The 18,159-nt window shown below is 35.9% G+C and overlaps 1 protein-coding gene across 1 annotated transcript in view; it reads right to left on the bottom strand.

Annotated features, from left to right (window-relative positions):
* Positions 1–18,159, bottom strand: part of LOC103351887 (heat shock factor protein 3) — an 88,165-nt gene that overhangs the window by 25,956 nt on the left and 44,050 nt on the right. The window contains exons 7-12 of the mRNA XM_051827140.3: positions 15,541–15,625; positions 15,208–15,338; positions 11,479–11,700; positions 9,305–9,404; positions 6,695–6,758; positions 5,833–5,979 (exon numbers count right to left, since the gene is read on the bottom strand). Of these exons, the coding sequence (XP_051683100.1) occupies positions 5,833–5,979; positions 6,695–6,758; positions 9,305–9,404; positions 11,479–11,700; positions 15,208–15,338; positions 15,541–15,625 (749 nt within the window). The remainder of the gene's footprint in view (positions 1–5,832; positions 5,980–6,694; positions 6,759–9,304; positions 9,405–11,478; positions 11,701–15,207; positions 15,339–15,540; positions 15,626–18,159) is intronic.

Here is an 18,159-nt window from a genome sequence, read left to right on the forward strand (position 1 = left end):
AAGCAGGATTCTATCAAGTTAAGAAGCTGCTACATAGCAAAGGAAATTACAAAGTGAAGAGACAATCAACAAAATGGGCCAAAATATATTTGAGAACTATACATCTGATAAAGGATTAAAATCTAGAATATATAAGGAACTCAATAAAATAACAAACAATCCAGTTAAGAAATGGGCAAAGGCTATGAATGAACAGTTTTCAAGGAAGAAAACAAATGGCCAAGAGACACATGAAAAAAAAATGCTCAAGATCACTATGTATCAAGGAAATGCGAATAAAAACCACTATGAGGTATCATCTTACTCTAGTTAAGCTCTAGTTAGAACAAATTCCTACAGTGTTATGGAGAATAGGGAACCTTAATATATTGTTGGTAGATCAAAATGTAATGCAGGGGGCCAGCGCTGTGGTGCAGTAGGTTAAAGCTCCAGCCTGCAACACTGGCATCCCATATGGGCTCTAGTTTGAGTCCAGGCTCCTCCACTTTCAGTCCAGCTCCCTGCTAATGCACCTGGGAAAGCAGCAGAGGACAGCCCAAGTCCTTGGGCCCCTGAACAAAAATGGGAGACCCGGAAGAAAATCCTGGCTCCTGGCTTCCGATTGGCCCGGCTCCAGCCATTGTGGCCCATTTGGAGAGTGAACCAGCGGATGGAAGACCTCTCTCTCTCTCTCTCGCTCTCTCTCTCTCTTTCAAATAAATAAAATAAAATCTTAACAAAATATAATTCAGTGGTTAACTCAGATCCTTAAAAATATTTCATTAAATATATACTACCCATTAAATCTCTTACTTGAGGATTAAGAAAAAAACATAAAAGCTAGGAAACTCTAGCTTTCCTGCAGTCAAAGTAGCTAGACAAAACATATGGGTAATAACACAGCTACATACGTAAATGCATTCTTTTGTCAGAAAATACTTTTGTAAGATATAAAAATACTGCCTATTTGAATAAGTGTTCCTTAGTGTTGAAGATTTGCTATTACATGAAAACATATCCATTTTTTACATCTGTGCTTTTCTATAATTTTTCCAAATATGACAAACAAATGAAGTATTCATAAAGTTCAAGGAAACGCATATTATGAAAAAACTATTCATGGATTTTCAAGGTTTTTTGCATCAAAGTGAGTTTATCTTTTAATTCCATTTTCCATAACTTTTTGAGATACTCTCATATATATGACCACTAATATCCTTAAGATAAATTAAAGGAAAAAAGATTTGTTCTACTCATAAATTAGCATATGTAATGTATGTATGAAAATAGTTTAAGTTAATCATTGATCAAGGGTCAACTTTGAAAAACAAAAAATAATTTCCCATACAGCATTATTCATAATAGCCAAGAAATGTAATAACCTAAGTATCCATCAATGAATAAAGATGTTACATATTAAATTTAATATTATTTTGCCATTTTTAAAAAAATTGTTTTTTTTTTTTATTTGAAATGCAGAGCTATAGAGGGAGAGATACAGAAAGAGAGAGATCCTCCATCTAGTGGTTCACTCCCCAAATGGCTGCAAAGGCTGGGACTGTGCTAGGCTGAAGCAAGGAGCCAGGAGCTTCATCCAGGAGTCCCACCCGGGCAGAGGGGCCTAGGGACTTGCGCCAACTTCTTTCGTTTCCCATGTTCATTAGCAAGGAGCAGGACTGGAAATGGAGCAGCCAGGACTCAAATCAACGCCCATACTGGATGGCAGCACCACAGCAGCTTAACTTGCTACTCCACAGAGCTGGTCTCTATTTGGCCAGCTTTTTTTTAAAAGGATGAAATCTTATCATTTGCAGCAGAATGAATGGAATTTTAGCTAACTTCGTTAAGTGAAAAGAGTCAGGTGCAGAAAGACAAATGCTGCATGATCCCGTTCATATGTGGAATCTAAAAAAGTTGATCTCATAAACAATGAGAATAGAATGAACTGAGTAGAATGAGGCAGAGGAGAGTGGGGTGAGCTAGGGGAATGGGGAAAGATTTGTCAATGGGAATTAAGTTATAGTTAGAAAAGAGAAATAAGTTGTGGTGCTATATTGCACAATAGTGACTATAGACAGTACCTTTAATGTAAATCAGTGCAACTGTTATGGAAAACAATAGGAAGATTGCTCAAAAATTAGAAATGAACCAACCATATGATAGATCTCAGTTCTGGAAACATATCCAAATGAAATGAAACAGAATATTGAAGAGATAACTACTCCCATGTATAGCAGTCCAATTCACAATAACAAAATATAGAATCAACCTAGAAGTCCATCAACTGATGACTAGATAAAGAAAATGTGGTATACATACATGATAGAATATTATTCAGTCATAAAAAGGAACCCTGACATAAAAATTCCTATATTTGCAACAAAATGGATGGAACTGGATATCATTACACTAAGTGAACTAAGCCAGATGCAGAAAGACAATACCATGTTTTCTCTCATATGTGGAAGTTAAGATATATATATATATATATATATAGCATAAAAACTATGTGGATGTCATATTATTTTGTATGTAATTATGAATATTGCCTTCACTGAATTATACTATATAAATGGCAATATACCATTCTATCCTTACCTTATGATCATTGTCATGAAATCCATGTTACATTATTAATGCCCTTGTTTGTGTGTATGTATATAATATTTACATATAAATGAATATGACACTTAATTGTTGAATCTGAAAATACAATAAAACATGCTTCTGGGAGTACAAAAGAAAAAGAAATGTTATATTGTACCCTATAATATGTATACTGTTGAGAAAAATTTTTTAGGAGCTGGCATTGCAGCACAGCAGGTTAAGCAACTGCCTGTGACGCTGACATCCCATATGAATGCCAGTTCAAGCCCTGGCTGCTCCACTTCTGATAACTACCTGACAATGCACCTAGAAAAGCAGTGGAAGATGGCCCAAGGTCTTGGGACCCTGCCACCCATGTGGGAGACCCAGAAGGAGTTCCAGGCTACTGGCTGTGGCCGGGCCTAGTCCCAGCAGTGGCAGCCTTTGGAGAATGAACCAGTAGATGGAAGGATCTTTTTCTCTCTGTCTTTCCCTCTCTCTGTAACTCTGTATTTCAAATAAATACATCTTTTAAAAATATTTTTAATGTTTAAAATAGTAAGTTAATACCGAAATACATTTCGTTATGCATTTCAGAATGCACATTATTTCTAATAATTATTATTTCTAATTTGGGGGAAGTCACAGCCTCTTCATGAATTTTTTACCCTTTCTCAGACATATTGTCTGATAGAATTTTTCATGAAAACACTTGGGTAGTTTCATGAGTTGGAAGAAAATATTATGACTCTGGAGAATAAGAGAAGCAAAATCCACATTCTTAGAACTTACTCAGTGATGTGGAACAAGGACAATTAACCCAGATTACTCTGTGATGGTCATACCACTCAGTGTAGTGATTTTTATTATTCTGAAATTATAAAGTATGCTAGGTTCACTCATTCATGTGAAACCTCAGTTCTGTGTAAAATTAAGCCTGGATTTATTTTCAAGAATTTTAAAGATTCTGTAAATCATTGCATTTCAGTGGACATGCTCTTTTTAAGATATACTGAATAAAAACAATGACAAAATCTTTTCTTTCCTTTGAAGTTCTCTTCATTGGACAGGCTGGAGGAGCATGTGTGAAATTTTATAAAACAAAAGAAGCACAAAATATGTCAATATATAAAGGATAAAATAGCAGGAATGTGGTACAAATATATATTTAAAGATGTAGTGAGAAAATGTCATGTTCATTTGGAAAATGTAAAATTTTACATATGTTTTAAAATACTCCCTCTGGGCCGGCGCCGTGGCTCAATAGGCTAATCCTCCACCTTGCGGCGCCGGCACACCGGGTTCTAGTCCCGGTTGGGGCGCCGGATTCTGTCCCGGTTGCCCCTCTTCCAGGCCAGCTCTCTGCTATGGCCAGGGAGTGCAGTGGAGGATGGCCCAGGTGCTTGGGCCCTGCACCCCATGGGAGACCAGGAGAAGCACCTGGCTCCTGGCTCCTGCCATCGGATCAGCGCGGTGCGCCGGCTGCAGCGGCGGCCATTGGAGGGTGAACCAACGGCAAAAGGAAGACCTTTCTCTCTGTCTCTCTCTCTCTAACTCTGCCTGTCAAAAAAAAAAAAAAAAAATACTCCCTCTACTAAATAGATTTAAAGTTTAAGTGTGACAATGACCATTGATTTGGCAAATCTGAAAGCTTTGCAAGAAAAGCTTATTTGTTGATTTTTCCAGCCTTATGAAAAACACAGTATTTCCAAAGCATAAATTGTAAAATAATTATGTAGAAATCAGGGTGTACTTGAGGCAACTAAGAGATAAATGTAGAGATGGGAGATACAGTTGAGAAATGTTAGTTTGTGGATGGGTCATCTTCCTTTCTGATGAGTAACTTGTTCTCGGGTTTCCTTCTGCTTTGAGAAAGAATGTGGCTACAGGGTGACTCTTGGAGTTCTTGTACAAGATTTAAGGTGAAATTCAAGCATTGAGTAAAAGTACTCTTCAACTGGAACAACAGAGACCTGGTCTTTCTTAAAAATTTTAAAGATTCTATAAATTATTATAATTAAGTGGATATGCTCTGTTTAAAATACACTGGATGGAAACAATGACAAAATTATTTCCTTTAAATTTGACTTCATTAGAGAAGCTATGGAAGCATATATGAAATCATATAAAATAATAGAAGTAAAAGGAAGTAGAAACTAATTAAATACACAAGAAGAGTTTAGAAGATGGAAAAAAAGAGTAGAAATTGGTGCAAACTGATCTCTTTAAAAATTTTATCATGTTTTCACAATAATTTTGAAATAAAGAAAGATGAAAGGAAAGGAAAGGAAGAATGAAAGAAAAAGAAAAGAAAGGAACAAAGAGTGAGGGAGGAAGGGGAAGTGACATTATATTCTTAGACTTGTATCTATGAATTATATGTAATCTGTTCTCTTTGCATTTATATCAGATTAACAGGAGAATTGATGGAAATTGTGTTGTAGTAATTATCAAGCATTTGATGTGACCCTGAGAATTTAATGTATTAATAAATCCCTTAAAGTAAATAATAAAAAATGAAAAATCCTAAATTATTACATACTGGCATATGAAATAAAATTTTATGTTGAAAATTTAGTTTTCCTTATGAAAAATTATATAAATAATAAAACTAGACTCATATAGAAAAACTAAAATAAACCTACTTGCAATATCTTAGGAAAACTTTAGTACTATCTTTTATGCATTAAGAAAATATATTGATTTTCAGAAAAATATCTGTTTCAAGTAACCCTGGAATAATATAACTCATTTGCTATAACCAGAACCCAGCTATATAGACTTGCCAATTATTTAGAAAACAGCTATGCTTTGGGTATTTAACACAAACTTCTGTTCTAGACACAAATACGGTATTGGAACAATGCTGGTTTAAAAGTTAAAGGAAAAAAAAACCTTAATTCCCCTCAAATTTGATGTATTCCCTCTGTTCTTTGTATGAACTGAATTTCATGCTTGCTGTGAAATCTTGCTTAGGTAATAAGAGGGAACAATTTTAAATATATCTTTAAGATAGAGATTTAAGAGATGGAGAGAAACACACTAGTCAGTCATAGTGTGATCCCTGTTTATTTTCCAGCAGGAAGCTGGACTGGGAAGATTCCAAAGTAAATTCAGGTAGAAGGCTCAATGATATGAGACTTTTCTGTAAACTGGTAACAATGCTAAGACACAGAATAGGTAATAGCTCGCATTCCACACTGATTTCCACCAATAACTTGGGCTCAAATATTTCAATATGATTTGAAAAATCTTCTTGTGGATTACCTAAATTAGGTGATACATTCGATGGGTTCTTCAGATTATCCAAGAGATGGTCATTAGAATATTGAAGTTTTTCTCCCAAGTTACTTATCGGCACTTTCTCTAACAGGGAATGCAGTGGGTTGTTCCCATTTTGTACTCCCTGCTTGTCTGTGGAGAGACAGTGTTTTTGTTATGCTTGAATGTGGTAGGAGATGGGATAAAGTAAAAAGTAAAATGCTATATTTATCATAGCCCTTCACACTGGCTACACTGCATAGGCTTCTTAGCTGTACTCTCATCTTTGGTCTCAGAAACTAATATCAGATTGTGCTTATACACTTTATTCATATAGCCAGTATTTCAATGTTTCTGATGCTTCTATGGGAGAAGAGTGTGATATAATTACAACAAAATCTATTTTGGATTTAAGAATAGCACTAATCTTTGGAATATAGACCTTTACAGGATCCACTTACCATAATTAAGACTGACTGTAGAGGACTAGACTTAGTAACCAACCTAGGAGCTACCTTTGGGGAAAGAAAGAACTTCTTTGGATGTCATGTGAAAAACACAAGCCCATTACAATGTACCCCTTTAGTGATTTTCTTTTCATCATTTTTTATAATATATTCTCCCTTAAATTTATATAGCAGTTTTCAGACCTTTTCCATATATATATATATATATATATATAATGATCATTTAGTATTCATAAGAACTTATGAAGCAAGAAAGGCAGTAATTATTATCCTTATTTTGCATAAGAGTAAACTCAGTTCCAAAGAAGTTAAACGATTTTCCCAGGGACATTTAGAAAGCAGGCTGTGGGTCTGGAACTAGACATAAACCTTCTGATCTTTTTTCGAATATTATTTCTTACCTTTATTTCCATTGGCTTCAAGTGGACTTTTCTCTTTTTCTTCAATGTTCATTACATTTAGCCCCTATATGGGAAAAGGAAACACTGGAATCTTTATCTGCCAATTGTTCTTAGAAATGAATTTAAATACTTTGGGATAAAGTCTATCTCTCGAGAGAATAACATAAATGAGGGTAGAATGTTTCTATTTATTTTAATTTTTAAAGGCTATAGTTTTCTTTACTAACTGATCTTTAGACACGAAGGAGAAAATCAATTATGAAGTGAGAGCCAAATATTCAATGTGGGTCCACTTGTCATTTAGCTCAAACCAATATTGACCAACGATTATTTACCAAGACAGAAGCAAGTGCAGTAAATACTGGATTTTAACCTGAGTGTTTGAATGTGAAAGCAGTTAGGAAAGCAGTAGAAGGGTTTTATTTTTTGTCTCAAAATAGCAATAGCAGTAAGACCTTACTTAGCTAAGAGAAAGAGACCTGCAAGAAAGTATTAAAGGAAATTATCTACTAGGAATTAGGTTTCCTTGCTATTCACAGAAGACTGAGGAAAATTTTAATAAAGGCAATTTTGCAAAGATAATGCTCCATTCTTTTTGGTCCTCTTACAATTTCAAGTTATAATTATGGTAATTTACTACCTGACACAGTCTTGTCAAAATGCATGATCTTTGTATACCTGAAATTTGGTTACCTATGCGATATTTATAAATTAGTGCACTGAAATATTTATGCACTTATTCATCTCAAGATCTTAAATACACAGATTCTCCCTTTATGAGATGTTTTCACCAAAATGTCACCAATAGCCGCAGACTCATGGTATAAAATAAAGGGTGAGTATCTTAGAATATGAAGTAATGTTTAAGAAAATCGAGCAGATAGGTAGTGTGGTAATGTTAATAATTAATACACTTATTCTTTTTCTGACTGACAAGTCTTTAAAACTTCCCCTTAAATACTGTCCACAGTCTCCTAGGCCACAAGAGGTAAGTTCTCAAGCACATCCTGTTATTCAACATGGGGCCGGCGCCGCGGCTCACTAGCCTAGTCCTCTGCCTTGCGGCGCCGGCACACCGGGTTCTAGTCCCGGTCGGGGCGCCGGATTCTGTCCCGGTTGCCCCTCTTCCAGGCCAGCTCTCTGCCGTGGCCCGGGAGTACAGTGGAGGATGGCCCAAGTGCTTGGGCCCTGCACCCCATGGGAGACCAGGAGAAGCACCTGGCTCCTGCCATCGATCAGCGTGGTGCGCCGGCCACAGTGCGCTGGCCGTGGCGGCCATTGGAGGGTGAACCAGCGGCAAAAGAAGACCTTTCTCTTTGTCTCTCTCTCTCACTGTCCACTCTGCCTGTCAAAAAAAACAAAAAACAAACAAACAAAAAAAAACAACAAAAACCAAAACATGGTAAGTCAAGCAAAATCCCACAGAATTGAACATATTCCAGTTTGTGATAATATAGACAGAGATAGAATACTCTTTCTCTCTGTATAATTTATAAAGAAATAACTGCAAAGAAGAGCAACCATTTATTTAGAGTAACCTGGCAAATATTTTTATCAGTATCCATTTGCAATGTGTGAACAAAGAATTTCTACATTGGTGAGCAGGTCTCTGATGTACTTCTGCCTCACTGAGTAGGCTTTGATGTATCTTGAATAACCACTAAAATAATAAAGTATTGAAAAATCTTGCTAATTTATGCTGCACATCTCTATAATTGGTCAATATCAAGGCAAAGGAGAAAAAGTGTAAAGGAGTGGAAAGATAGATATGGCATGCCTTAAGTCATCCTATATTCACCTAACTGAAAAGTCTTCCTACTAACACTGAACCCTTCATGAGTAAAGGTATAATACAGGGCCTTACACCTGAGTGGTATCCAAAAAGCAACAAGGTGTAGAGATATGGATCTTACATCTGTTTTTTGCAATGGCATCCTTATTGACTAAAATTTTGGTTCTTTTTGTCATCGAAGTAGGGAGTTCAAAATTGACTAGCTAAAAAATAAAGACATTTTGTAAACAAAATCCTCTAAATACAATAACTTAACATCTACTTACCAGGGGAAAATGGCTTTTATGCACTAGTGAGGGATAATGTGACAGGAAGAGGAACTTTGGATACATGAAGCACTGTTATGAAAACATCACAATTTTACATGAAGGGCTACTTTCTTTTTTTCCCTTCTTATTTTTTTACTTTTATTTAATGAATATAAATTTTCAAAGTACAGCTAAAGGATTACAATGGCTTCCCCCCCCCATAACTTCCCTCCCACCCACAACCCTCCCATCTCCTGCTCCCTCTCCCCATGAAGGGCTACTTTCATGACTACTTTTAAGTGATTAGAACAAGGAATAATAAACACATGATAAAAAGTTAATTTTGATGCTACTATGGAAAAATATGTAATAACTTTTTTATGTTTCAGTTTAGAAAACTAAGACATAAACACTATATACACTACACTGGTGAAAAAGTCAAGGTTAGAATTCAAGTACTCTTCATTCTCAGGTCTAATATCATCAATGTCAGTTGTTATATACCATTCCTCCTTTTGGAATAATCCATGTCAATGTGGTAAATTATCAAAGATGATTTGGTAGGCTTACCTTATTGGCATGATCAGAATTATCATTCATTTTTTTCCTAGATAGCAATGACTTCAGCTTTATCACATTGGCTTCAATACTCTGCATGCGTGTTTCATTCCTTAAATGAAAAATAGAGGCATGGGGAATCAACAAGTTCTGCTGCCAAGCAGGATGAAGGTGAATGGAAAAATGGTGACTTAACTGCCAGGATACAATCTTTGAGAAAATACCACAAGTATAATAAATTTCACAGATTATGGCAGGTTTTCGACCAAGAAACCACAAACCATATGACATTTTCCAGTTACAGATATTTCACTTCCAGACTCTAAAGCCAACTGCTATTTGGAAGATTTAAGTACATAATTCAGTGGTTATAATTCAGCCAGAGTGTCTACTTCCAAGTAACATACCAGAGTTTTCAACTTGAAGAGGCCCAGAAAAGCAGCATGGATGAAAAAAAAACACATTAATCTATTCCTTAAGAATTCTGAATAGGAAATATTCTTCAGCCCAGGGAAGCTCTCAGTCCACAGGATGCCTTTTTGCCATTGTAGTTCTTGGTAAAGACAATAAATCATTTCACTGTCCCCAATAGGAGAAGTGAGATGCAAGGCACTACAAACGACTTCAACAATATTGCCATCTGTGATGTTCTATACTATTCCCAATGTAGACTTTGAAATGACCATATTTTTCCAAGTAAACAAATCCTCAGTCTGAATTTCATCAACAGATGAAAGTCACAGACTTGAGGGAATGGACATACGCTGTCAGTGAGCAAAATAATTCTGTAATTGGACTTTATTCTGTTGTGCAGCCCTTGACTTTATTTATTTCCTTAGTTGGGAAAATCAGGTGCTTGGAGGTCCATTTGTGGTATTATTGTCAATTTGTTTAATCTAATTTCAAGAGCCTAAAACAGCACTAAATTATTATTGAACTACTCAACATTTACTGTTAAAGCTACCCTGAACAATTGGCATGATCAGGTTAAATATTGTGGGGAGTCCAATGCCCTGAAGGATGAAGACTCTTTAACTGCCTAGACTAGTTCTATTTGGCACAAGTCTGGGGGTCCACACTTAAAGTCTGGGATCAGGCTGAGGAAGCTCACTAGGCTGCATTGGGGGTGTGTTTCTTAGGAAGTTTTTTGTGTGAAAAGGTCTACATGGCCCACGCATGACCTTTGTCTTCCTGGAGTTGGGTAATAAATGAGAGTCAGTAGCAGGGAATAATACAAATATAAGACAATAAAGCTTGTAAACAGACAAATACAAGTACTGCTGATGAAGATGAAACTCGGGTGGACCTCCTTCCTCCACATGCCACTAAGGGTTTTTATGGGTAGAGATTTGCTGATGATAGCGCCTTTGTGGCTCCAGTTTAGTAGAGTTTCTGCTGAAGTACACACAATGTCCTAGTTTCAGGAAATGAAGACATCTTTTTTTCCCCTCTATAGTTCTGTGCCAAGCAGAAGACTTCACCCTATGTGCAGAGCTAATTTAAGATGTTAAACGGAGGGGAGATTTTATACTCCCTATATTTGGCTCTCAGTTTCAGATGACCAGAGAGAAGACATCAAGCATATCACCACAGAGTGACTCTTTGGTGTATGAGAAATAATAATAACATTTATAATTGGACATGTAAGGGAAAGATTTCCTTAATCACATCTCACTTTCCTTACCATAGTATTACATTTTGGACTAGCAGGTTATTTTCTAACTTTAGAATATATGCCTAAGAATCAATATCCAGGTTTCCTTAGAAACACAACTCGTATGTCAGAGTTAAGCACAGTAGGAGGTATTGATCATACTTTAATTTTCCCCTAAAATGTCTCATTGGCTAAGGTTTTAAAATAAATGTAGATTTAATATTTAAGTATATAATCATTGGATATAACACCAAATGAAACTGCATCTCAGCTAGAGTTGGAGGTCGCTATCCATATACTTAGACTTCTAAATCTTCATCACCATTCTAAATAATGTTTCTGAGCTTCACAGAAAAGAAAAGGAAATAAAGTGCAGAGGTGCTATTCAAAGACTCTACAAACTACTGTTGATATATCCTGCATTTCCTCAGATCTATCTAAGGTATTTCTAAACTATGAAAAGATTAAAAAGAAACATATTCTTAAAAACAAGTGTAGCAACCCCTAAATTAGAGAAAAATAGATTGTATACCTCTTCATTATACTTTTATATGAAGTGTCTGATTTGACTTTAGTCAAGATCAGATTATTGTCCCGAGAGGAAGATACTAATTCCAAATAAGCATCTTTAGTTTCCTGTCCAAAGGATTCTTTGGTCACTGTTTCTTTGCAATCTTTCTTCACAGCACCCCAATCAATGGTCAGCAAATTTTCACGCATAGGTATATTTTGAATTGATACTTCAAAGTTTTTTCTGAGAAATAAAATGGGAATACATTATGTCAACATGTTGCAAGAGCTCAAATTAAATCTACTGTAGAATATCAATCAGTTATATAATATTAGCAGATTTACAATATTTAGGTCAAAGAGCCTATAATGTGCTGACAGCTTCTCATTCTATTTTGGTTATGTATTGTATATTGCAATGTCCAAGCATTCTGACAGGCCAACCATTCCATCATCTTGATTTAAGAGAACAAAAAGGCTTATCACATCCAGAGTAGCTGAAACCAAAAGGACAGACAATAGCAAGTGTTGGGGACCATGTGGAAAACTAGGATCCCCACACATTGCTGATGGGAATCAGTGTAAAATGATATATTCAAATTGGAAAGAGCTTAACAGTTTCTTTATTTTTTTTTAAATTTTTTGACAGAGTGGACAGTGAGAGAGAGAGAGACAGAGAGAAAGGTCTTCCTTTTGCCGTTGGTTCACCCTCCAATGGCCGCCGCGGCCGGTGCGCTGAGGCCAGCGCACCGCTCAGCGCACCGCGCTGATCCGATGGCAGGAGCCAGGTGCTTCTCCTGGTCTCCCATGGGGTGCAGGGCCCAAGCACCTGGGCCATCCTCCACTGCCCTCTGGGGCCACAGCAGAGAGCTGGCCTGGAAGAGGGGCAACCGGGACAGAATCTGGCGCCCCGACCGGGACTAGAACCCGGTTTGCTGGCGCCACAAGGCGGAGGATTAGCCTAGTGAGCCACAGCGCTGGCTAGCAGTTTCTTTAAACACAATTTCCATTCAATGCTACTGATTTCTAGTATTTTAATTTTTGGGTATCTACTCAAAAAATATAAACATATTTTCACAGGAGCAGGTTCATAGGAGCATTATCCATAATAGCAAAACAACTGGAAAGCATTATTCATAATAGCAAAAAATTGGAAAGTGTGTCAATGCATTAACTGCATTAACTGATGAATGAATAAATGATGAAATATTATATGGAATTAAAAACTGATCCATAATATAACATGGATGAACCTTAAAAAACACTATTTTAAGTGAAATAAGCCAGATGCAAAAGACCACTTATTATATGGTTACATACAAAGTATCCAGACTAGTCCAATTGATAGAGACAGAAACTAGATTAATAGATAATCATGAGGGATCTTATGAGGCTGATGAATGTGTTCTAATATGAGAGTACAGTGATGATATTTCAACTCAGTAAATTCATCACAAATTGTTGAACTTTACATCTATGATACATTAAGCATATATCCATAAAGTTGTATATAAAGAGGCTTCAAAAATTCATGGAACTTGCATATTATGAAAAAATTGTAATGATCTAAAAATTTTGCACCAAAATAGACGTGTCTTTTAATATCATTTTTCCATGAAGACTTTGGAGTACTTTTAGAGAAGCTGAGTGTAATATAGCATGTTACATAGAAATGTAATGGTACCATCATCAATGTCAGCACTCATATTCAAGTTTCAATTTTGTAGTTTAGGCACTAAATTCTGGCTTCTCAATTTTGATTAGGAAAGAAGCAGAATGGGGCAACTATTTGATTTTCATATGAAGGAGGATTCCTGGATGTTTCACAAATTATATACTAATTTATATAAGCTTCTGTCAGGGCTCTGCAAAGAATGATGAAAACATTAAACTACAGATTAAAATTTCCACTGAGGTAGTTTACAGACACAGTGGAGGTTAATTTTCTCATAGGATTAAATATTTGTTTAAATAGGATAATTAGGTTCAATAGAGAACAACATTTATCTGTATTCTTTCTGAGTTGACATTTTAGAAGACTGTTAAATGTCTGTGATTGTACAGCTCCCTGAAAGTCACATTGTTAATTTAGCTTCTAATGTTCCATGTGCAAATGTTCGCATAGCATTTACTACAATTATAACATTCTTGATGCTATAAAGTCTGAGGTCCACTAACTTCTTTCTCTCTGATCTCAATAGGAGAGCTTTCCTGGTGACTTCTATTTTTCGTATGTGCCTACTATTAACATTCTGCACCTCTGGTTCACTTGATGGATGCACTTAAGGGACTAGAGGTATGCCTCTTTTCTGTTTCAGCACGCAGATGGATGGATGGTTTTCATGCTCTTGGCTTTAGCAGACATTACATCTGCAAAAATTTAATGCAAGAACTAATGTTCTACATTCACATTTTCTTCTCCAGAAATATGTCCTTTCCATTTTCTTGTTACTTCAACACTTAAGTTCCAATGCATAACTCAATGGCTTGTTTCTTCTCTTGATAACAAAGGCTTTCAGATATCCCACTCACAACTCTAATGACTTTCCCCTCTAACATGTTATCTCTTCTAAAATATTCTAGCCCCCTAGCTTTCAATTGAATACCCAAAAGACATTTCATGCTATTTTGCCTCCTAAATTATCTTCCATTGGAAGGCGTCTCCTTCAACAATCGTGTGCCTGTCCTCCTCCTCCTCCATCACAATTAATGAGCCTCTCTTGGCTATTTCTTTCTATCCAAATAGGCATCACTTAGACCTAGATGTCTAACGATATAATCTTTTTATTTATTTATTTAATTTTTTTTGATAGGCAGAGTTAGACAGTGAGAGAGAGAGAGACAGAGAGAAAGGTCTTCCTTTTTCCATTGGTTCACCCCCCAAATGTCCGCTACGGCCGGCGCGCCACGCCGATCCAAAGCCAGGAGCCAGGTGCTTCCTCCTGGTCTCCCATGCGGGTGCAGGGCCCAAGCACTTGGGCCATCCTCCACTGCCTTCCCAGGCCACAGCAGAGAGCTGGACTGGAAGAGGAGCAACCGGGACAGAATCCGGTACCCCAAAGGGTATCAGAACCCGGGGTGCCGGTGCCGCAGGTGGAGGATTAACCTAGTGAGCTGCGGCGCCAGCCTAACGATAAAATCTTAATTCACTGACACCCAGATATCTAACATCTACAAAATGCATATAAAATGATATTTCTGTTTGTTTTTCTATTTTCTTAAACACGCACAGAAAAATTTCAAATTTGCAGACCAATTTTTTTGCCAAATATTGTTACTTGTATTTCTTACATAATTTGCTACTTTAATTTTTGTTGTTCTTGTGAATGAAATTTTACCACTATAATTTTAATGGTCTGTTGATGACAAAAGTATTGATCTTATACATCATTTTATATTAAGGAAGTTATTTTTTCAGAATCTTATTTCTTCAATAATTGTAGTATTATGTACATTTCTAATGGGTCAGTTGTCATTGCCCTGTTCTGTAGCCCCAAAATACAGGTCAAACTAGTTTGCATCTGTGTTTTGATGATCGTAAGGGGCACTGTAAAAAATGGATGGCAATACTATCCCACCTTTAAGAAATAAACACAAGTGCAAAATATATCGATAGAGCATCACTAGCATTATTTTTGTAATTGAAGGAAAACATTATTTGCTCACTTGAAATATGATATTTACCATGACTAACATAGCTACAGTCCATATTATATTACATTGCCAATACACTACCCACAAAATTGCTTACCCGTCATTTCCACTTGCTTGGTTCACATTTAAAAGTGAATTTTTTGATTCATCTTTCAAAGTAGGTAAGCCATTGTCAATGAGAATTTTATTGTCTTCCAAAAAATCATAACCATTTTTAAATATCTCCATCTAAATAGGAAGGTTAGAGGAAATGAGAGTTGGTTATGTACCTGTATATACATCTGGTCTTTCTCATATCATATTTGATGTGATTGCTGTTCGGAATATTTAACAATGGTATGAGAAATAACAGCAACAAGCACTGGGAATGTTACTGACAGTAAATGTTCTTCTTTTTCCCACCTAGCACCATCTTATCTTCAAGACTTACAGCTTCTTCCTTCTTCTCTGCTGGAAGATGAAAACATTGACGAGCACATTTGGATGCTGGAGCCCCAGAGGTGACTGGCAATGACCTGCAATGAAATCCACATTTCATTGCCATTAGCTCCTAGAATGTTGCAACGGTTAAGCAACTCTGTTGTATGGAACCTAAATTTTAATTATCTTTTGTTAGAATGTTTCCTATTTGAGATAAATGTTTTATGATCTTAGCATCAAAGTGGGGAAAAAGGACCCAGCACATTTAAATGGTAGGTGGTATAGAAGAATTAATGTCAATTTGGAATATTATCCCTGTATATTAGTTTCCTTCTGAGTGCCTACATTAAAATATTCTGGAAGTTTGGACATTTTAACATGGCCATATAAAACTGAAGCAAAGATCAAAACAGGAAATCAGGATCCTTAGAACATGTCTTATTCCAGCTCTAGGGAAGGCAAAATACAGATTATGCCTGGACCATCCTATTATGTCAAAGTAAGTGGTCAAAGTAATAAGGACATGTCCATCAATGGACATATTGTAAGGATTATAATCCTTTTAGTAAAATGAGAATTCATGATTCTATACAGTTGCAATTAAATGAATAAAAAAGTAAAAGGCAAAGAAGTTGAAAAGATCTTCCATGTAGTAGAATGCAAACTGAAATGTAGAAGAACGATGTAATAGGGAAATCATTTTTGTACAACCATCATATTAATACATTGTTTAGTTAAGAATCACTAATATATTCTAAAATTAATGGATAAAATTTAAAGATTTAAAGACTATAGATTAAAATTATCTCCCATCAATTACAAAAGCAAAAGGCATCAATGATGCAAACTGGACAGAAGGGCACAACATCCCTTATTGACACTAATGTTCAAAATGTATAATTTGATTTTCCTCAAGACATCATGCCAAACTCAAAGGGAGAAGTATTTTATAAATATTACTGGCTTGCACTCTGCAAAATTGTTGAGGTTACAGAAGACAAAGACAGGCTGAGGAACTGTTCCAGAGAATTAAGAAACATAATAAGTAATGCAGTGTATGAACCTAGGTTGAATCCTAGACTAGGAACACAAGACAGTGGGTAGTTTTGGTTATAAAGAATCTTAGTGATAAAATTGGTGAAATTTGAGTATGGACTTGGGATTAGAAAACTATATCACATTAATGCTAAGTTTTCCAATTTTTATGCTGTACAATGGTTATGTAAGAAAATGTTATTGTTCTTAGGAAATACACATGAAAACATTTAAGGTTAAATGGACATGACATCCACAATTTACTCTCAAAAGGTTCAGTTAAAAAATTTGTGCGTGTGTGTGTGTCGGGGTGGAACAGAGAGAACAAATGATAGGAGAATGTGGGTATAGACTACATGCAGTCCATTGTAATCTGTTATAAATTTTCTGGCAATCTTAATTATGTTAAAATTAAAAGTTACCAAAAAGAAAATCTGAAGTGGGAAGAAGGGCCCACTCAAATGGGAGACAAAGCTCTGGAGGCAATAGCTCTACTATCTGGGTTTGACTATCTCAATTATGTATTACCTATGATACCTTGAAAAATGTAGTTAAAACTTGAAGTGAACTCAGTTCCTCATCTGTGAAATGACAATATTAGAGATTTCTCACAGGATTTTTCTGAACATTAAATGTGATCATTTATGTAAGGCACTTCACAAAGTATCTAGCATATTGTAAGTGTTCAATAAATATTAGCCATTAATTATATTCATTGGTTCTAAATTGCTTAATCAAGTATGAGGAATCAAGCAAAAACTGTAGGACTTTTTGTGTGAGGTAGAACTAGATGCTACCTTGCAAAGGCATGTTTTACAATTAGATACCCTGTCTTTTAAGCACTTACACAAAAATCCTACAAATTTAGGTTATAAAAGTTAAGATGGAACTGGGAACGCTTGATCATATCATAAATCATAGGTGAAATGGTTTTATTCTCTCTGGCTAGGTTAATACCTTACATAAAGAGCCTATATGGAAGTCCCAGGACTCGTTAACAAGGAGTTAAGGGTATCTTCATATTTTTCTAGGGGAATCCTATGGGAAGTATAAGAAGCAATTCAGCACCATTTGGCCCCTCAGAGCTGACTAGAAGCCTTAGAATGACTGGTACTTTACAGACATACATTAGTTATCAATGGCACTCCTAAAACCATCTTAAGGATATAGATCAAAACAGTCTATAATCAACAACCAGCAACCAGCAACTAGCAACTAGCAACTAGCAACTAGGGTACTCCTATCATGATTATATAATAGCAAATTAATCTGTTATCTTCTTTTTTTTCTTATTGATTTCTTTTTTTTAAACTTTTATTTAATGAATATAGATTTCCAAAGTACAGCTTATGGATTACAATGGCTTCCCCCCCATAATGTCCCTCCCACCCGCAACCCTCCCCTTTCCCACTCCCTCTCCCCTTCCATTCACATCAAGATTCATTTTCGATTCTCTTTATATACAGAAGATCAGTTTAGCATACATTAAGTAAAGATTTCAACAGTTTGCTCCCACACAGAAACATAAAGTGAAAAATACTGTTTGAGTACTAGTTATAGCATTAAATCTCAATGTACAGCACACTAAGGACAA

The sequence above is a fragment of the Oryctolagus cuniculus genome, chromosome X (genome assembly GCF_051225735.1).
Source record: "Oryctolagus cuniculus isolate XC-2025 breed Fujian yellow rabbit chromosome X, ASM5122573v1, whole genome shotgun sequence".
NCBI classification, from domain to species: domain Eukaryota; kingdom Metazoa; phylum Chordata; class Mammalia; order Lagomorpha; family Leporidae; genus Oryctolagus; species Oryctolagus cuniculus.